General features: G+C 41.9%; 1 protein-coding gene across 3 annotated transcripts in view; it reads right to left on the minus strand.

The window, feature by feature from the left end:
• Positions 1 to 21,694, minus strand: part of ITGB8 (integrin subunit beta 8) — a 59,236-nt gene that overhangs the window by 15,212 nt on the left and 22,330 nt on the right. For 2 of the 3 annotated variants that reach the window (XM_048510824.1, XM_048510823.1), the window contains exons 2-8: positions 18,119 to 18,204; positions 15,737 to 15,908; positions 11,187 to 11,433; positions 10,693 to 10,858; positions 8,873 to 9,031; positions 602 to 697; positions 411 to 500 (exon numbers count right to left, since the gene is read on the minus strand). In XM_048510824.1, coding sequence (XP_048366781.1) covers positions 411 to 500; positions 602 to 697; positions 8,873 to 9,031; positions 10,693 to 10,858; positions 11,187 to 11,433; positions 15,737 to 15,908; positions 18,119 to 18,204 — 1,016 coding nt within the window. The remainder of the gene's footprint in view (positions 1 to 410; positions 501 to 601; positions 698 to 8,872; positions 9,032 to 10,692; positions 10,859 to 11,186; positions 11,434 to 15,736; positions 15,909 to 18,118; positions 18,205 to 21,694) is intronic. The other variant, XM_048510825.1, reaches the window with a different exon arrangement.

The following is a 21,694-nucleotide window of genomic DNA, read 5'->3' on the forward strand; positions in this document are numbered from 1 at the left end:
TTTTTAAAATAGAAAAAATAAGAACAAAAAGGCAACCCTGCATATGCAACAGAAAAGAGCTGTTACCGTATGATTATTCCAAATCTACTGATTATCTGAATTTACTAAATGTATGCTTTCAATATCCAATTCAAGGTGGAATACAGAGAAAAGTCATAAAGTTCAATAAAAATGGGAGATCTTTCTGGCTAATTCATAGTTCTATTTCTTTCATCAAAAGCAAATATGTATCAAGTATTTATGCCTTCATTCTTATACAGGAGATTACTGAGATTTTCCTTAGATACCTTGCTATATCATAGGTGTCCTTGGAGTCTATTGAATAGTCACTTCAATATCAATTTTAGCAAAGAAGCTAGTATAGAAAGGAAAATAATTTGCAATTGTACAAGGCCTTCAGAAACAAATACCTCATAAGAATCGACCACCAAATCGCTAAGATTTGCTGCTTGTGATTCTATCTGCCTTGCAATAGTACCGGGCAGCATAGGCAGAAGGTCCTGTGAAAGAGAAATATACTCAAAGTTACAATGCCAATATACAAGTTACAATCCCAATTTAAACCCAGCCTTCTTTCAAAAAATTTAGACGGTTAAAATACCTTATACCAATGAAACTGGCTTCCTTGGACAGCAAATATTACATTAATGTTGTTGTCTATGAGTTTCTCAGAAAGTTGACCAAGTGATGGATGTTCCTGTAAAAAATATCAAGACAGAAACAGGTTCAAAAATGTCACTACTTTCACTTTTGTAGACTAAACAAACAAACAAACAAGAAAACAGTACCAATCCAGAAAATCTAATATATGTTGTATAATCTCTGTTTGTTTGATTAATGGGGGTTAGGATAAATTAACAAGATTATGCTAATTACAAATATTGTTTGAGAACCTAAACACTGTCAAACATGTGGCTCACATTAAGACACAAAAGAAAACAGAAAAGTTCACAAAAACAGAACACAACAATATTATCAACAGTATCTGCATGAAAATATAAGTAGAATTCAATCAATTATAAACAGTAAGATCGACACACAAGATTTAAAGAATATTGCAAAATTCCACAGAGAACCTGAGTGTCAATTACAATCAAACTGAAAAGAGACTGGATTTCTGACTACAACTCTGAAAGGTCAATGAACATCTAGTGTAATAATCCATGAGGTGTCGAAAAATGACTTCAGATTAGAACTTCAGTGGGGTACCGTATATCCCTGTTATTTTTCATGATTCTCTCTGCATTTTATAGCTTCTTTTGGAGGCCTTTTCTCCCTCTCCAATATATACTGTAAATTCAACCACTGCAGATAGTTGCCTATCACATCAGACCAAAACCATTGACTAACAAATTAGCTTAGGTCCCTTCTGCACAGCAAATGTATAGTGGGTTGCAGTTGGGATAAAGTAACCTGCTCTCCTCTCTTTGCATTCGCATGCATCCATGCAGGCAGCTATCAGAGCCCATGGAAACAATCCAGGTTGCTGTCAACGGAGGTGCATCTTTTTTAAAAATTCGCATGGAGGTGCATCTTTTTAAAAAATTCACCGCCCACTGTTGCATAGCTATGCAGGCATGCATGAATGGATCCACACAGCCATCCTGTCTCATGTTATGACTGTTTGCGCCTGCGTGGCAATGCAGATGGAGGCTGGGAAATGTTAAAAAAGGAGAGTGCAGCTGAATAAAGCACCTCCTGCCCAGTCATTCACTCAAAAGCCTTGTGTGATTCTTGGAAAACCCAAAATATAACACGGGGCAGACCCGCTGTATGGGTGGGATCTGTGAGAAGTTCCCCCCAAAATGGGTTATTTTACCACATTTAACCCGTGTTTATTGGCCTCTGGGGATGGGGCCTTAGACGTGCTCAGATCAATTATTCCATTAGTCTTATGGAGCACCAAATGTCACCTCCTTGCACTGCATGCTTCTGTGAAACATAAAGATGAAGACATGCCTTTGCATCAAGTTTTAAGTGACTCAAGCAACCTCAGGTGTGATGTGGCCATGAACTGCAGCTTGGAGCCTACTGTTTTAGTCTGCACCTTACATAAATTTACTTGAGGGTGCAAAAAGGAGGCACAAGGAACTGCTACTCCTTATGGTGGTGGTGAGTGGATCACACATGCAACAACTTCTTCCCCATGTAATGCTCTTCTCTGTTGATGTAGGTTTTTCACTCCATACAATAATCTTGTATATGGACCAGATAAGAGAGCATGTTCAATGGGTACTCAAGAGTAGGATGGGTCCAACTATTCTCCAAGGAACCTTCCTCCAATTTACATGGCTCTTTGTCCAATGGAAGATCCACTTCAGATGGAAAAAGGCTCCTTAGGCTGGAGGGAACCTTCAAATTGTGCTCAGTTGAGTGGTAAGATGGGGTAGGGTCCATGGCAGTACTTAAGAATTCAGAAGAGATGTTGAAAGGAAACTGAATTAGGGAAGGTACAAATGAGACATGCAGGGAGCAATGCCACCCTTAAATAAGTATTGTGCAGTGATCCATTTAAGATCTTAAACTTGCCATTTTCTCAAGACTTTGGGCTATATAACTATTTTCTCCGATTCTCTTCTGAGGGTGCTCAGGTTTGTTCTTTGTATATACTTTCTGTTGTAACAAGGATAACTTACATTTAGAGGCAGATTTTACTGTATCTGGCTGGTTGTAATAGGATGAGTACTGAAGGCTATGCTTCAGTAAGGGAAAGGGAGAAAGGAAAGAAACCAGTGGACATCTGGCTAGAATTAATTAGGGCAAAATCTACCAAAATAAATTCCCAGAACTTGTTGGCTCAGAATCACCAGGCAGATTTTTGTTAATACAAATGAGCACAATTAGCATACCACAGAGCTTATTTTGGAACACAGTTTGGTAACAGTTTGTTGCTATTAAAGGCTTAATGTTGCTTCAGTTTCAAAGCTTCACCCACTATCCACAGATGATCTCTGGCTTCTCACCACAAATTAATGTTATGGACAAATGCTATGGACAGATTTAATACATATCACAGAAACTTCTTCTGCAGGTTGAATAGGGTAGAGTGTCTTCAGTCTTACATCTCACTCTTGTATTAGGTAGCCACATTTGGTTGATTACAACTTTTAAAATTAATTTTATAGATAGAAATTAACAAAACAGAAAACAGAAAAGGGAATTTAATCATAGTTACAGTTAGTTATAAATACTAGGTGAAGAAATAAAATTATACGTATAATATTATATAAAAACAATTATTGATAACGAGCAGTAAAGCCCGTTGTGTGAAAAAAACACAACGGGCTTTAGCAAGTGGGGACCTGGAGGAAATTATGAAGAGATTACTTTTGTTCTCTTTTTTCTCTGCCTTACATTTGCCATCCTGTTACCCCTTATGTTCTCTTCTTGCCCTGCTGCCACAACTGTCTTTCTGCCCACCCACCCTAGCTTTCTTTCTTACCCTCCCTAGAACTCATTCTGTTTCTGCCCCTATCTCAACTCGCTCTCTTTCCCCCACTCCCCGCATCAGCCCAGTTTTTGGTAGCTTTCCTGGACTGCTCTGGGTGGATGTGGTGAGGCATCTTTCACCACAGCCCTGTTCTCACCAGTTGGAGATGCAGGTGCAGTGAGGCCTTTGCCCCCGCTGCAAACAGATTGGGGCAGGGTGGCCATGCTGAGCATTTTGGGGAAGGTGATGACTTGCAGACAAGGCAAACTGGAATGGCAGCTTGCAAGCATTGCCTTCTTGCTTTCATTCTCTCTTTCTGCCCACCTACCCTAGCTCTCTCTTTTTCCTTCTGCCTCTAACCCTATCCCAACTTTCTCTTTCTCTCTTCTCCCCCAGCCCAATTCTTGGAAGCTTGCCTAGACTGCTCCCCCCCTGCCCTAATCTCACTGCTTCAGCTGAACCATTGCAGGTGTGGTGAGGCCTCCCCCGCCACCAGTCTTTGGTGGGGTGCCTTCTCCAGCGGGAAACATCATGCATGCTCCAGCCAGCCTCCTCCAACCCCTCCCCTCTTCAGACCTTCACATACAGCCTTCTGGAGGGAAAGTGAGTTGTCACCAATATGGCTAGGCTTTTACATAACAAGATGGCCATTTTTGATGTAAATTCCAATAATTCAAAATAAGTAAACATTGATGAATGACTAAAAAAATTTGATGACTATAATAGTATTCTTAATCATAATAAGCTTCTATAGGTGACATTAGTGGAGATATTGAAGGACACTGATTCCATGGCTTCCATTTTGTGCTGCATTTTTTTCTGATTGATTTTCATGACAAGCAATTACATAGTTTTTCTCCATGTCTGCCATTTTTAATTTTATTATTCTCTGGTCTGGATTCCTAATCCACTCCATAGTTTTAACAAGACCAGCTGCTTGGCAATATAATTCAATATTAGGTACTGCTAGTCTTCCTCTCTTTTTCTCATCTTGTAGATCTTTAAATCTGATCCTTGGCTTGCTGCCATTCCATATACACATATTTATCTGTTTCTGCTGCTCCTTCAGGGCTTTTTTCTTATATATAGATTTGTAACATTTGGAATGTTAAAGAAAGTTTGGCCATACATTCATTTTCACAGTGGAAATTCTACCTAGCCATTAACTTTTTCGTTTGGACCATTTTTGCAATTTGCGTTGTATCTTTATTCACATCATTTTAAAATTAGATTTAAACCAGCAGTAAATCTAGTTGTATGAACAAATACAACATGTTCTAGAAAACTGTTGGTGGGTTACCAAATTCTACAGAAGGGGCCAACTCCTCCTGCCTTTTCCCCCATGTCACCAGCTCCCTTCTAATCCTCCTCTTTCTGGACACCTGCATCAGAACACAAGGATTAATGGTGGCCACTGAGGAGGGGGGCTTCCTGACTTTCTTCTCCCTTGGTCCTTTGTCACCAGCTCCCTCCTCCTTCTCTGTTCCTGGATGCCTCCTCCTCTTCTGGTACACCTGTATCACCACACAACAGTTAACAATGCAGTTGTGACAACCAGCAGTGGCGACTCTCTCTCAGGGAGTGGCTGACCCCTGGGTCTGCTCCTCCTCAGGCAGCTGCAGATGGTACAGTGACTGAAATTATTCAGCAGTAAAGAAGAACAAGTGTGTGAGACAGTAACTGCCACAGTCAACTGTTTTATTTGTGTTGCTCTTTACCCTTTCTGTGTAAGAACTGCCCCCAAGCCAAGGCTAGAAGTGAGCTGTCACAACGACGTCTAGCCTTTTATATAATAGGATAGTGTCTTGTTTTGTTCAGTTAGGTTTATTCCCAAATATTTAACTGGATATCCTACTCATATCTTCTTCTTCCTCCTTTGGCAAGAATTTCAAATTAATTTTAGTCTTCTTCCTAATAATTTTGTAGCCTGAAAAGAATTCACACTTTTCAATTTGTTCCATTATATATTGCATTGACAGTTGTGGGTTTGAAATTGTCAGTACCACATCATCAGCATAGATTTTCATTTGAAATTCTTCTCTGTCCACTTTCAGTCCTTTAATTCTAGAATCTTGTCTGATCAGACAGCTAATTCCTGAAAGGGGGGAAGGGTCAAGGCACTGCAACTAGGCAAAGGGCAGTCCTGCTGCTTGCTGCAGCACCTGAACCAAATAGGTTTGGGTGCTGCAGCAAGCAAGTAAGAAAAGAAACATCACCAACTGCGCTGCAAGTCCCCTTTGCAGCCCAATGGGCTGACCCATCCTTTTTGCTGGCATAAGTCCTCACTAGCAAAAGAAGGCATTCTGGGCCTGAAAATCCTAAGGAAGCCAACTATAGTAGGCTCCACTTCTGGGAACATCCACAGTGATGCAGGCATAGACTTCTACACCAGAAGAGTGTTGGTTCCAAGGCAGTGTTGGCATCTGGGTGTCACACAGTCATGCGGCTCCCCAGTGCTGGCGTAAGTGTCCCTGCACTGGCATGGATGCCACTTACTCTGCATTGAGTCGCATCTATGCCAGTGCAAAGGTCACACCACATGCAGAGCTCTTTTGCTCCCGCACTCCGACTGCACTGTTAGTAGCCAGTAGTTCTAGCACAAGAATGAATAAGAGTGGAGACATGTTCCTTTTTCAGTTTGCAATCTATCAGTTATATTCAGATCTTTACATGATATTTTGTATAAATACTTTGTATCTCATTCATAAATCATGAACCACAATTTAAATTTCCAAGCACCTTCAGTAAAAATTACCCAGGCTATAATATCTAACACTTTTTCTGTACCTAAAAAAATTAAAAAGGTTAAGGTAAAGTTTCCCCTTCAGTCATGTCTGACCCTGGGACACCACTGTGAGCAGTAATTTTATAGGCAAGCTGTTTTTGTGGGGTAGTTTGCCATTGCTTTCCCTGACTATTCTTTATCCCCTAGCTATGAGCTAGGTATTCATTTACCGACCAACAAATGGATGGTTGGTTGCGTTGACCATGAGCCAGCTGCCAGGATATCTGACCCACAGGGGGCTCGAACTCCTGACCGTGTGAGTGGCAGTGCAGACACTTAACCACTACGCCATGTGGCTCCTCAAAAAATAATAATTAAACACTACTTTTTTCTTCTTTCCCCCCACAAATCCTATTATATTAACTACAAAACAGATGTTATCTTTCATATATCTTTTTGGTATGAAGCCTGTCTAATCCTCATGGATTAATTCTGTTATATATTTCCTTAATTTTTCACCACAAAAAGTTTATAATCCGCATTTAACAGCGAGAAGGATCTAAAAGATTATGTGATAATTGCCTTCCTTGTGAATCAATGTTATATGAGCTCCTTGCCACAGTGATGGCAATCCTTTCTCTTTACTTATTTCATTCATGAGTTAACATTAAAATCTCTTCCAACAATTTGTAATACATTGGTATAAGTGCACCTGGGCCCAGAGCTTTCTTTTTCTACTTTCTTTATGACTTGCAATATTTCTTGAATTGTGGTGGTTTGTTCAATCTATCCCCATGTTTAGGTGTGAACTTCTCAGTATGTATCCCTTTTATATACTCTTCCATTTCATCTTCTGTTGCAAAATCTTTTTGTATAAATTAGGAAAAAGAGAACAATTCAATCTCCTTTCTTCACTCCAGTGATTGTTCTTTTAGTTTCTTTCCTGATATAATATACCAGATATCTTCCAGGTTTATTTGCATGTTCAAAATGTTTCTGTTTTTAAAATCCTGGTTTCTTTTGTATTTATTCCATTTCAAGCATATATAATTGGCTCCTTAATTGCTTGATCTCAATTAAGGTTGCTTTATTTTGGCAGTTCTTGTGTTGTTACTTCAACATTTATAATCTATCCAATATTTCCTCCATTTGTTCCAATTTTTCTTTCTTTTGTTTTGCAGTATAGCTATTAAATTCCCTCTCATATAAGCAGGGGTATAAAAAGGGGGAAAAGCAGCCAGTGCACCGGTGCATCCTCCGCCCCGTCCTGCCACAGAACGCCCCGCCCCAGGAACGCCTTTGCCACACCCCCACAGGGGGGCACACCTGGTGCATCGTGTACCCCCCCATCCCCTTGGAGCTATGCCTCTGCATATAAGCTTTAATGGCTTCCCAAATCACTGCAATAAGAATGCCTGCTGTACTATGGATTAAAAAAAATCTTCTATGCTCTTACTACATTTCTTTACTATTCCTCTTGTAGTAAAATATTATAATTTAATCAACATCTTCCCCTTCTGCCTTTATTTTGCTGCCAAATTGTGATTTTCACAATGCTACTGGATTGTGATTTTCAAACATCTTTGATGGTATATGCTCACCCTCTAGATTGATAACTAGTATCCTTCAACATGACTGATCTCTATTAGAGAAAAATATATAATTATTATTAGGATTTTAAATCTGCCATGCATCTTCTAGCTGTAGCATTTCCATATAAGTAAACATATTTTAGGATGGCTTTCTCTATGCCTGTAAACAATTTCTGAATGATTTGATACTGTCTGACTTGCATGACCACACTAGGCCTGGCTGCTTGATACTGTTCAACAGAAGCCACTGTATGAAATCCAGTGTGGTCTGGTAGAGACAAGGGATCTCAGAAGGGTATAATGTTTTACAATCCACCCCCTGCAAAACAGTCAGTTCCTCTGGGTCTTTGAGTTGCCAACAGTCCTTGAGTTGCCAACTTCCAGGTAAAGGCCAGAGATCACCCAAAACTTCAACTGCTGTATAGATGAGAGAGCTCAGTTCCCCTGGAAAAAATGGCTGCTTTGGATGATAGACTCTGTGGCATTATACCCTACTGAGGTTGCTTCCTTCCCAAACTTTGCACACCCAAGACTCTACTCCACATTTCCAGGAATTTCCCATCTGGATCTGGTAGCCCAAGGAGGAACTGATCTTTGTAGCTGGAAGGTCTCCAGGGGATCTCCAGGCCCCACATGACGGAGTAAAGGAAGCAGGAAAAGGCTATGGGAGTTTTTAGGAAAGGAAGAGAGGAAACAGCGGAGTGGGGGGGGGGGGCGAGATGCCTCCCCCAGTCCTTGCAAGTTTCCACTTCTATAATATATTTATGATATAAACAAGGAACTTGTACTCAATGCTGAAGAAAGTAGCAAAAGGAAAAAAAGGAAAAAATCACCTATGCAACTATTGAGCCTTTGTGCTTTAAACTTCAGTCAGTTGGCTCGCTGGTATTCCTCTTCTCTTCCCCTCCAATTAACACACAACCCACAGTTACTCACACTGCATTGACTGGGAGGAAGCAGACTGCCATACTCCTTCCTGATCAATCAAGAACTTTAAACAGCTTGAGTGAGGAGAGATCTGGCAGAAGTTCATGTCTTCCCAGCAGTTGTTTCTCATTATGGAGGCCCTCTCAAGCTCTGGGAACTATGGTCCAAAGATAACACCATCTACAACATATACCTTACCATACTGGTTGCTTTGACGTACACATTATCTTTCAAATGGCAATTTCCATCATTAGGAACTACTATCCCTGCTAATTTACTGTCAAGGGCAAGATGAGAAGTCTGATCTGTCATCATGAGAAGAAGATGCTTTGCTTCCCTGCGCCAACCGATTTGGCTCTAGGAAAAGAAAAAGAAATAATTATGCACACTTTTAGAATGGAAAAGAACAAGTGAAGAGATTTCATTTGGTACTGCATTGCTCAAGCTCAAATGTATAACTAAAAGGCTACAGTTGACATCAATATGCAGCAACCATAAGGTACGTAATTATTGACTTAAAAATCTGGGACACACTCTTAGTTACCACTTTCAGCATGTAGGTCTTCTGAGCTGTTGTCACAAAACACACAGTCAGAATTCCATACATATTCTGCCACCCTACATTCTGGAAAGAGAAGAACGGCAGCCTGGAGCAAGCAATCACAGTTGGAGGGGCTGGAAGCAACTTGAGGAGACAACCAGTGTTGGAAGGCCCATCTTGGAAGCAACTTTAAGCCCACAGGACCTTATGTGGTAGCAGAAAAAGCAAGCCAGCAGAGGAAGCAAAGGCAGCACCCACAAGAATTTTCAAGGCTGCCCCAGTGACTCAGGTGAAGAAGGCCATAGGATGATGTCACATGGCTGATGAGCAAGGGGGAATCTTAGACTAGAATATGCAATCCTCCAGGTCCTTGATCCTTTAGCACCTTGATCTATGCCCAGAAACAAATTGGGATCCAGTGTCTATAGAGCAATATGGTCCCTATGACCCATTCCAGCTTCAGCTGTCTGTACCCAGCATCCATCAGTGTATACATGAAGGAGACAAGTTGCAGCTGAAAGGCTATGGGGAAATGCATTGCCAGTATTGCCATATGACTGACAGTTTTCCCATGCACTTATAACAGTCTTGTCAACAAACTGAGGAGTTTCAGGAGAGGGCAAGAGAATTAAAACAAACACACAGATCATAAGCTTCTATTTAACCTATGCTTGAGTCTGCTGGAAGGAGATGAAAAGAGGTGGAATTTCATAGTCACAAAAACCTTGGAGTTAATCTATTACTAGTATCAAAGTTACATATTGCTAAGAACTGGGAAAATGCCAAATTCCTATGATGATGTAACAGTTGGGAGACTGCCATGATGCAAACCCAACATCTGAAGTTCAGGGTTACATTTTCGGTTTATAAGCAAGGGAGAACATACATTTATCCAGTTATTCAAGTAAAATTATTCAAGTAAAATTATCATGAAAGGAAGGACCGCTGTATTTTGGTTAAGTCTTCTACTGAATGCATGGATTTGGAGGTGGGGGTTGGAAGGCATTTTTTCTTTCAATGTACCATAATACTTGTTTAACAATTGGAAATGAAACATTAACATTTTTTAAAAAGCAAAAGCAAAAACTACCTAACCTATTCCAGAACTGGAATGCTACTCAACAGACATATAACACATACTCACATACAAACACAGTTTAGGTGTCGCTGGGAATTAGTTTGAGATTTTCAAAGCCTGACAAACTTCCAATAAGGCCACTGGCCAAAATCTATGGGTTGTATCCAATATCTGCTTTATGCTAAACAAGAAGTCTTCCTTCACCAAAACAATTTTCCTGGCTTAGAAGAAACAGATCACTGGACCCAGCAATACATCTCTGGGAACAGCACAAGTTGTACAGTATCAATTTTGGTTGTGTGAAAAATTATCATCTGCTCCAAACCATAAGACTGTCCATTGCAGACATTTGGCAAAAGATCTGCACTTTCAACGGATTCTTCTCAGTTTACCTCTTACCTGGCATACAGCTGCCTGAAGCATAGCATCAAAGCCTCCTTCGGGTGTATCGATATTGCCAGAGATTTTTTGCCTATTAATTGCACTTCTGAATTCCTTTATCTTGTCAGTTAGTGATAATACATTTATGTAGCCATGAGGAGGAATACAATCCAGGTTATAATCACTGTTTGGGAAAAGGAAACACACCAAATTGGAATATAGCCACAGTGGAAATTAGTTCTAATGCATGCTTCCAGGGTCATTTCTGTGGTTGAACACAGCCAAACCTCTCAAAATGTCCAGGAGTTGCAGGTGTAAACCTGGCAACCCTTCATGGGTTAGCTATTTCTCAGCAGAAACTCAAAAATTAATTGTTGCTAACTTATTTTATACTCTATTGCTCTTTAAAATATAGATTAAGATAGATTTGAATTAGACGCGTGTGTGTACATTAGGCCTGAAATCAGTATGAAATTAGGCCTGAAATCAGTATGAAATTAACATATACCTACCTGCACTGATTATGGATTCTTCCTGGATGAATACTAATGTAAGGAGTCACTGTCTTATCCACATATGATCCAAATCCAAGTCTTAAATCAAGGGAAATCTTTTCCATCTTTTGAGATAAATCAAATCCAACGGTGTATAATTTTTCTATGTTTTTGTGCATAGATGCAGACACATCAACTAAATAATAGAGGTCCACAGGGTACTTTTCCAGAGGGTGGACTTTCAAAATAAAACTTGCTTCTGATCCTGATATGTAAAAAGACACAGCTATCATCAATATTTCTAAATACTAACAGATTGCTTTAAAAAACTCATGTGAGCAACTATTTTTAACACAATTTAATTTTTCTGAATGTGTATTTAGTAAATGGTAGACCACAAGCAGAATTTAAAAAAAGTGTGCTGGGGTATTACAGATGAAAGATGCATCTGTGTATAATATTGGCATGCCTTTCTGCAAGCAAAATTCCCAAGGACAGCCCAGGAAAATTTCCTCCAGTGCTTCATCAAAGCCTTGACCCATTATTTTCTTGAAGCCTAAGTTCACTCACTCAAATTCCAAATTATCCAACTGCTCTGAGATAATAAATCATTATTTTATTATTAAAAAGATTTTGCACTCAATCATTTCGGCAATGTACAAAGTCCATCCAAAATATAACAAATGGCCATCACACATTCAGGAGCAGCAGTGGCGTAGGAGGTTAAGAGCTCGTGGATCTAATCTGGAGGAACCGGGTTTGATTCCCGGCTCTGCCGCCTGAGCTGTGGAGGCTTATCTGGGGAATTTAGATTAGCCTGTGCACTCCCACACACACCAGCTGGGTGACCTTGGGCTAGTCACAGCTTCTCGGAGCTCTCTCAGCCCCACCTACCTCACAGGGTGTTTGTTGTGAAGGGGGAAGGGCAAGGAGATTGTAAGCCCCTTTGAGTCTCCTGCAGTTGAGAAAGGGGGGATATAAATCCAAACTCCTCCTCCTCCTCTCCTTGGCCTTCGAAGCCTTCGTATCACTGCTTCTCTCACTGTTTGATGGGTCTACCCATCAGTTACATTATTCTCCTGTCCTTCTGCCCAGGAGTTCAGGATGATACAAACACTTTCTCTGCTCTGCCATTTTACACTCACAACAAGCCTAAGAAGTAATTAAGGGTGAGAGTGAAAGGTGTAAAGTCACTTTGTGAACTTTATTGCGAGTGGGATTAGAACTCAAATCTCCTCAGTCCCAGACCAACAATTACACCATACTGAGTATGATGGTGTTCAATTAAACGACCACCTTCTAGAAGCAGGTTGCCAAGCCTACACTCACTAGTCAGATATTACCAGTCTCTTCACAGGTTTGGGGTTCCTTCATCTGTGCAGCCACCAAGGAAGCAGCTTCTCCTACCTGTTATCCTCAGTAGTAGCATAAGAACCTGTAGGGAAGAGTCTAGATGCTTGGAAGCTTTTTTTCCTTCCCTTTCTTGGCTGGCCTTATTAAATAAATCAAACTTTTTTCTCAGACCTATCTCACCACCTTTGATGTCTGCCTGAACCATTGTCATGAGAAGCAAAGCAGACCAGAAATTCAGAGCTTCTAGCTTGTCTTTTCCATGCTGACATTTGATTTTTATCCTGTCAGTGGAACGGCTTGCTCCTCCTCTTTCTAACAATAAAAGCAAACAGCAAATGCAAATGGGAACAGCATGACATAGCTGAATTAAGCAGCCTGTGGCTGCTGTGGCAACTCTAGCAGAAGCTGAAGCCTGGGCCAGAGTCCAAAAAGGGCCAGTAGCCTCAAGCACTACTCCCCTTGCTGAATCATTTAATGGGCAGGATGCCCTATACCAGGGGTCTGCAACCTGCGACTCTGGAGCTGTATGCGGCTTTCAGCCTTATACTGCGGCTCTGCGTGGTCTGGAGGTTGGAGGGTAGCGTGGGCATGTCCCTCCAGAGCAGCGCTGGAAGGAAAGGTTGAGTGGAGGGGCCAAACCAGAGGCAGCTCCATGCGTGAGGGCGCCACTTTTTGCGTCCCCTCCACTCATCTCTCCTTCCAGCGTTGCGCAACTCTGGAGGGCTGGAGGGACATGCCCATGCTGCCCTCTGGCCCCTGGAGGTCGGAGGGTAGCATGGGCATGTCCCTCCAGAGCAGCCGCCATTCCCCCTCTGCCATCCCTGCAGCACCAGGCAGGCTGTGAGCGCCATCCCCCCTCTGCCCCATGGAGCAGGCAGCTGCCTGCTTTGTCGGGTAGAGGGGTTTCCCTGCCCAGCACTGGAAGGAAAGATGAGTGGAGGGGCCAAATCGGAGGTAGTTCCATGCGGAGCCACCTCTCCGGCTTGGTAGATCTTTGGAGCCGTGGAAAACAGGTGCAAATGGCTCTTTGGGTGGTAAAGGTTGCTGACCCCTGCCCTATACCACTCACCAGAGATACAGCAATCCTTTCACAGAAAGACTCTCTGCGCTTTATTTCAATGTCTAACTGCTCTCACCAAGCAGGTAGAGAGATTTTACTCAGTAATTCACAGCATATTCTTAGTGGACATGAGTTACCTAGAATGTCAAATTGCCAATAACTGCACTGATCTTTCTAATTTCCATATTTAGATGTCTGTCACAGTGCTTCAAGTTACAGTGGATGAAGCGGGAATAAATCTTTGGAAAGTATGTAGGTAGCTAGTGTAGAGTTTCTGGGACAATGCTATCTAGGACATATTGTGTCATACTCTATATTGGGTCACAATCAGGAATAATGACCCACTCTTCCACAGAAAATCTATCTTCCAGCAGCTATCAGGCTCGCTCAGCAACTTTCATATTCTTTAAAAAGAGTTCAGCAAAGTAATGGTCTCCAAAAATAGAAACAGAAAATAGTTAGGATATGTGTGTGTAAAAATAAGAAGTTAAGGGTCAAACAAAGGGTCCACCTAGTAGTTGGACATCCTGCTTCCCACTGTGCCCATGAGAAGAATGCAAGCCAGGAAAAAAAAAGGCCATCTTCTTCCCCTGCTGTTGTATCCCCAGCAATGAGAATCCAGACCTACACTGCCTCTATTACTCCCAGTAGTGGTTGTGAGACCTATCCTCCACTAATATCTTCAGTTCTCTTTTAGAGCCAAGTAAAAAACGGCCATCATCAAGTCTTATTGTAACGGACTTCACAAATGAATCATGTATTCGGTGACGATCTGCTTCCTTTATTCTTTCCATAAATTACTTTCCATTAATGTCACTGGGTGATCCCAAGCACTATGGGAAGAGGCAGAAATATTCTACCTACTTTTTTATGCCAGACATAATTTTTATAAACCTGGCATGTCCCCTTCAATAGTCTTTTTCTCTCTTACGAAGAAAGCCTCTTCACTGATTTAAATTTCTACTGAGTCAGGAATCCAACAAAAGATGTAGTCCAGGGAACAAAGAGCCTCTGAGAGAAGAGGACAGGAAGTAGCGGGTGTGAGCTGAGGCTGAACAAATCCAAATCCCACAATGAACTTAACTGAGGGAATCTGTATATATTAGAAAAGTCAAGTTCATCAGTACACTCTTTATAGTGAAAGCCCATTGGGAAATTTGTGGCTACAACAGATGCTGCAATAATCTGGGACAATTAGGAGCTTACTCTCATAGACTTTGGGCCAAACATAACCACCCTGCTTTCTTTCTTTCCTGTGACAAACAAGTCACCGCTCATAAACAGAAGCAGTTGTTTTTCTCAATGTGGCAAGCATTTCAATGAGCAACAAAACAGCAATTTTGCTACAGTTCAGACAGCGTGGAACTTCCTCAAATGGAAGGAGGGAGAAGATGCACCTGCTTCAAAAAACCAACTGATAATCAATTGAACTATTATTCCTTAGGCTCTGCCATACACATAGACTCTCGGAAGGGTACCAGAGCATAAATCCATTCATCTTGCAATCAATTTGACAAAATTGAACTATTATACCTAAGGAAGCATCATGGTTTTCCTAGCTGCGTTCGGGACACTAACAATATCAATATTCGTAGTCTTTGTTAAGGAAACTACACTACATTTATATTTTGCTAGCTTCTAAGAGTACTTATTGTTGTTGTGCAGGTTTATGAAATCATGCCATAGTCTCACTCTTGTTATGGCTGCTGGGAGCCATGAGTTGCAGGACAATTATTTTCTCTGAGTCCTACCTTGGCCCAACCCAACCATATGATGGATCACTGGCTGCTTCTTTCAAGGTTGCCTCATAGTACAACACGAGGGGGAAACAATGGCGGGAGCATGTTCTCACTCATTGATGCCATCTTCCCATTCTCCCACAGGAGATCCTGATATGTCATCACCTCTTATGAATTTTCTAGTTAATGGTTCCTGTGATCTTATTTGTGGGAATGTTGCGACCTTCTTGAAATATGCCAGCAGCCTACCTGGCCTCCCCTTTCCTGATTTCTTTACATGCAACCCAAACCCCACACTGGATAAGGAGAGAATGGGATGGAAAAGGGGAAGGAGATCTACTCCCAACTATCAGCAGATTACCACCACCTCCACACACAAACAAAACTTCTAGGCAGTATTTTTTTTCTAAGCGAACCTGGATATAGTTGGATTGAGATTTCTCCAGGTGTCACCTGTATATTAACTTCACTGTTGGATACCATTATATCAACTTCAAGACTTTCTATGAAGTCTGGCCTGCATCCTCTGGCAATTAAATGGGAAATTATGTCACACCGCACCTTCTGCTTTGTTCCATTCATGAAATCCTATGTTGAGAGAGGTAGGGAAAATATAATAAAATAGAGCTCTAAAGAACATCTTCAAGCACAGTTATACAACCATGATGAATGTCAAACAATGATACATATCAGTATAATTACACAAATTTTCATAAACAAATTTTCAGTAACAATGACAAGGAACTATTTAAAATAGACCTCAATTGTTTAAATACTTTTTGAAGGGAGTTCATTTATATTTGAAGTGGACATTTTTGCACAATTTTATAACTTCTGTTTAATTTGATAAAAATGCTGTATATCACATTTCTTTTTAGGGGTTATGCAAAAATTAACAAAGGAGCTTCCAGCTCTATGAAAGTAAGTGAAGCTTTGCTGTTGACTTCATCAGGTCTATGCCCTAAAATAAAAAGTCTAGTGAACTTAAATTCATGAAATTTATATTCTATAGATCAGTGATGGCGAACCTTTTCGAGACTGAGTGCCCAAACTGCAACCCAAAACTCACTTATCTATCGCAAAGTGTCAACATGGCAATTTAACTTGAATACTGAGGTTTTAGTTTAGAAAAACGGTTGGCTCTAAGGTGCGCATTACTCGGGAGTAATCTTGGTGGTAGTCGGTGGCTTTGCTTTGAAGCAACCATGCAACGCTTCGAATGGGTGAATCATGACCCTAAGAGGGTTTACTCAGAAGCAAGCCCCATTGCCAGCAACAGAACTTACTCCCAGATAAAGGATCATACTTTAGTTCTTCCCATGAAAATCAGTGGGGTTTAACAGCGCTTAACAGGGTTACCTACACTGCTTCCTCAAAACTAGGTCTGAAGTTTAATGCTAATAATCTCCCTGAAATAATTACACTATTATCACACTGGGGGCCTAGCAGGGGAAGGGGGAGGGGTGCGGGGGGAGAGGGAAGTAAAACTTTCGCTTTCTGAAACCCAATAATCCCACTACCACAAAACAGAAGTAAAAAGGCAGTCAAGGCAATCCTGGGCAAGAATGCTGTGCAAGGGGTGGGATAACTTCAGGAAAGCTACATTTGTGGAGCAGCCATCTGATCTGCATTTTTTCCTTCACATGTCATCAAAGCATTTGACTTCCCACAAAAATGCAACAGGAACAGAAAAATAAAAGCATGGAGAACATTTTGAAATGGACCTCTCTGTCCCACATTTGCCTCTGTCAGAATGGTCCTAATTCTGACAAAGGTGTGGAAGGGATGCTCAGGGCGGTAAGGGATGCTCCTCTCCCTTTCCTGTCAGTTGGTCGGGGCCTGGTTCAGCTCAATTCTTTAGCAGTGTGAAATGCCTTTTGTCTTTTGTACTTTTGCTTTGATCCTGTGGGAATGGGATTGGCGTCGTGAGCCTAGGGACCTTGCAAGGTCTCTCCTCCCCACCCTGGGATCCCAGGCACTAAAAGCGCCATCACTCTCTCTCCTAGGGGAGGGGGACCCTTAACAAACAGTTCACTCCAATTGGGGCAAGCGCCTGAATTCCACCACTGTGCATGCCCTACTCTTGGCAGATGCACTCCTCCCAATGGAAGCCTCTCACCCGGACTGCTTCTTTTTAATCCTACCCCCAAAGTTTTAGTTTGGTCCCAAAAATTACATGCCAAGAAAAGCGTGCCAGCCTCCAGTCTCCTAAGCTTTGTGCGGGAGGAGGGGTACTTGTGGGGTGTTAGATGGTATTTATAGCAAATCAGGTCGACTCAAGAGGACCTCCCTGAAGCTCAGCCCCAGCCAGCAGAGCGCCTTGTGCATGGCCAGCTTGTGCAGTGTGACTCCCAATGTGTTTGCTGGCAGCCACCTCTGGCTGGGTGGGGGGGAGGGGGAGGGGGAAATGATGGCACGCATGCCCACAGAGAGGGCTCTGTGCTGCCTCTGGCACTCATGCTATAGGTTCACCATCACAGCTATAGATGGTGATCTGAATCAATATTTACAAGAATATGGCCTGAAGTTATGTTTCAAAGGACAAAGTGAACAGTCAGCTCCCAACAGTTCTTTTTGGTCTTACATCTTAGGTAATATTACTGTAAGACTGTAGCATCGGACCACCACATTAATTTCTCAGGCAAGTACAGTAACTCTCAAAATCGTAGAAAAAAGTTAATGGATTTTTCCTTAGTAACAGATTTTCCATTTTGACATGGAAGACTACTTGATTGCATAGCTCCTGTGCTAGAACTGTTGAAATCAGTAACTCTGCCTAGTTCAGAGAAACAGCTTACCTCTTGAGTACACCACCCACATTCTGGGCTCACAGTAAGACACTTGGTACATGTTTCGGCATTTGAGATGGTGCATCTGTTTTCTGCTGTAATAAAATATAAAGTCATTCAGCAATTTGCTAACATGCACAGGTGATTTCCACAAGGCAGAAATAAAACATCTTGAGAACATTTTAAAATCGTTTTAGGGAAGAAGTTTGCACAGCTCTCTCCCACAAAGTATCTTCAAAACGTTTTATTTCTCTCAACACGAATTTTTCAAACATCGCTAAACAAGCAACCTTTTCCCCCCAATCTGGACTGAAGATGTTTCCTGCCTGCTGAGTAAAAGCAGACATAAAATGTTTTATTTCTTCTGCCAAAACCTCTTACTTTCATTTTTGCTGCTTGCGCATGCCATGTTGCGTGCTGCAACAGAGATTCTCTGAAGAATCCCCACAAAAGTTCCCTCTGCTTGCAACTCATCTGCGCATGATTGCTGTGTAAAAAGTTGATGAACAAAGTTTGTTTTGCCTAACGATCCTGTGCATGTGTTGTTTTTCCTTTTTTTGTTTTCAGGGGAATGTCTGTGAAGCTATGGTGACACAATTAAAGAAGCTGCAATATGCACATATTTATGTCACCATAGCTTCACAGACATTCCCCTGAAAACAAAAAAGGGAAAAAAATGACACATGTGGGATTGCTAGGCAAAACAAACTTTATTCATCAACTTTTTATATGGAAATTGCACGCAGATCAGCTGCAAGCAGAGGAAAGCTCCATGGAAAACCTTCACTAAATGGCAAAGGCATGGACAGTCTCTGCAGCAATACACAAAATGATGGGTGCAACTGTGAAACTGACAAGGGTTCTGTGAAGCAGAAAGGGAAAAAAGATGGCTGGCCATACTTTCGGCAGGCTGCATGCGAGCTAAAAAAGCCAAAATGGATCTTTTTAAACATGTCTACAAAATGTTTTATTTCTGCTGTGTGGAAATCACCACAATGTACATCTACATTTTACATACAGAGGTGTTTTTTTAAAAAAAGATCTTAGACAAATGACATTTAAATCAAAGCAGGACAGAACAAAAATATTGGAAGAGGTAAAATACAAGATTAGTGTACTTTATGAAGAATCAAAATAAAAACATTTCTTAACTTGGCTTACAGTTCAATAATTCCAACTGCTACATGAACAGGAAACAGTTCAGGAACCCCCTAGAGCAGTGATGGCGATCCTTTTTGAGACCGAGTGCCCAAACTGCAACCCAAAACCCACTTATTTATCGCAAAGTGCCAACACGGCAATTTAACCTGAATACTGAGGTTTTAGTTTAGAAAAAAATGGTTGGCTCCAAAGCGCGCATTACTTGGGAGTAAGCTTGGTGGAAGTTGGTGGCTTTGCTTTGAAGCAATCGTGCAACGCTTCGAATGGGTGAATCATGACCCTAGGAGGGTTTAGAAGCAAGCCTCATTGTCAGCAACCGAGCTTACTCCCAGGTAAAGGATTGTGCTTTAGTTCTTCCCATGAAAATCAGTGGGGTTTAACTGGGTTACCTGCATGTCGTGCCCAGCAGCCAAGGCCAGCCTAGATGTGTGTGTGTGTGGGGTAATTTTCGTGCCCCCCCAACATGACGAACTCTGCGCATGCGTGCCCACAGAGAGGGCTCTAACACCCTGACACTCTGGCACCCGTGCAATAGGTTAGCCATCACTGCCCTAGAGCAGTGGTTCTCAGCCTTCCTAATGCCACAACCTTTTAATACAGTTCCTCATGTTGCGGTGACCCCCAACCCTAACATTTATCCATTTTACAGATAGAGTACACTAATGCAGAGAGACTTGGGCAAGCCCTGTGAAAGGGTCATTTGACCCCCAGGTTGAGAACCGCTGCCCTAGAGCCATACAAATGGTGGGGGGAGGTATAAAGAACTCAGAGGGGGTACAGCTCATGGTTGGCCTATATCTGCCTGACAACCTCCATTTTGGAGTTCAAGCTTTGTTCCTTTCAAGGAAAAGAACAAAATAGTAAGGAAAGGCCAGAGGTGGCTGTATTGCCAGCACTGTTGGTGAGAAAAGAAGGGTTTTTTTGGTCAAAGTTCTGACTTATTTGCATACGTGCATTATGATGTGTCCTCCAAATCCTTTTCATGCTTTTGGCTTTATGTTGCTGTTTCCCCACACCAAATTCCACTAGCAGTCTATCTGCCACCACTGATATCTCATTAGTCTGTTACGCATAGCACGAAAAAGACGTCTGTGGTACATCTCAAAAAGAGGCGACTGCCTCTTTCACTTTGCACATCTAAAATAAGACATCTAGGGGACATCTTAAAAAGAAGGGGCTTCTGGTGTGCTTTCCAGACAAGGCGTGAGAAGGGAAAAGAGGCTGTTTCCCATCTGCCCGTTTTGCTCTCTGGTCAGTTTCCCAGAACACGAAAACTAAGTTGGTCTGCAAAGAGCAGGTCAACACAATGCTTCTCAATGAGAGGCAGAGGGGTCTTCCAAGTGGCTAAGATTCTCGTATTTGTGTCTGCGTTCCTACAGAGGTAGCTCATCAATTTTTTTAAATAAGAAAACTATATTTTGCCAGAATCAGCAGGACCATCTGAGCACAACTATGTACTTTTTGTGCTAAAAAGGCACCCAGGATTGGAGCCTGCAGAGCAAATGTCCCGGGGCAACCTTCAGCAAATGGTGGCAGGGAGAATCCCTTCAGCTGCATACAAAATGTCAGGCATAAGCTGAGGATGAAGCTGACCAGAGGGCAAAACGACTGGGTGGGAAAAATAAGACACACACATAGGCAGGCTGGAGATGTCTTGCAGGATGCCTAGGAGGAAAAGGTGCACTTCGTCCCTTTCCACACAGCAAATGCCCAGTAGGTTGCAGCCGGGATAAAGTAATCCACTTTCTTATTTTCACATTCACATGCATCTGTGCAAGCAGTGATTGGAGCCCACGGAAATAATGCAGGTGGTTGTTGCACCTTCGCATAAAGGCACGTCTATTTTTTTTTACCTCTCACCGATGTGTAACTATGCAGGATGTACAAATGAACCCACACCGCCCTGCTGTCTCACGACACAACCCTTTGCACCTGTGTGGCTACACAGATATACACCGGCAATATTTTTAAAAAAGGAAAGTGCAGCTGAATAAAGTGCCTTCTGCCCGGCTGTTTACTTGCAAGTGGCTGCAACCTGGGATTTTAAAAAAGAGTCATGGAGGATAATGCAATTCTTGAAAAACCCAGTTTGGGGGATATAACATAGGGCAGACTCACTGTAGGGGCAGGATCCGTGCAAAGTTCCCCCCCAAAATGAGTTTTTTTACCATCCTTAACCTGTGTTTATTGGCTCATGTGGAAGGGGCCTTTGTAGTGTTCTCCAAAAAAGACACCTTGAGGTAAAATAAGGCATCCTGAGAACATCTTGGGGGGAAAAACTGTGCAGAATGCCTTCCCAGGACACCTTTTTTAGCCTCCCTAGGATGACTTAGGCTGTGTGGAACAGACCACCAGTATTAGTTCAAGCTTGTGTTTATTTAAATATTTTAGAAATAAACTACCTTTCTTGCATACATGGAACAG

This window comes from Sphaerodactylus townsendi, linkage group LG11 (genome assembly GCF_021028975.2).
Source record: "Sphaerodactylus townsendi isolate TG3544 linkage group LG11, MPM_Stown_v2.3, whole genome shotgun sequence".
Lineage (NCBI taxonomy): Eukaryota > Metazoa > Chordata > Lepidosauria > Squamata > Sphaerodactylidae > Sphaerodactylus > Sphaerodactylus townsendi.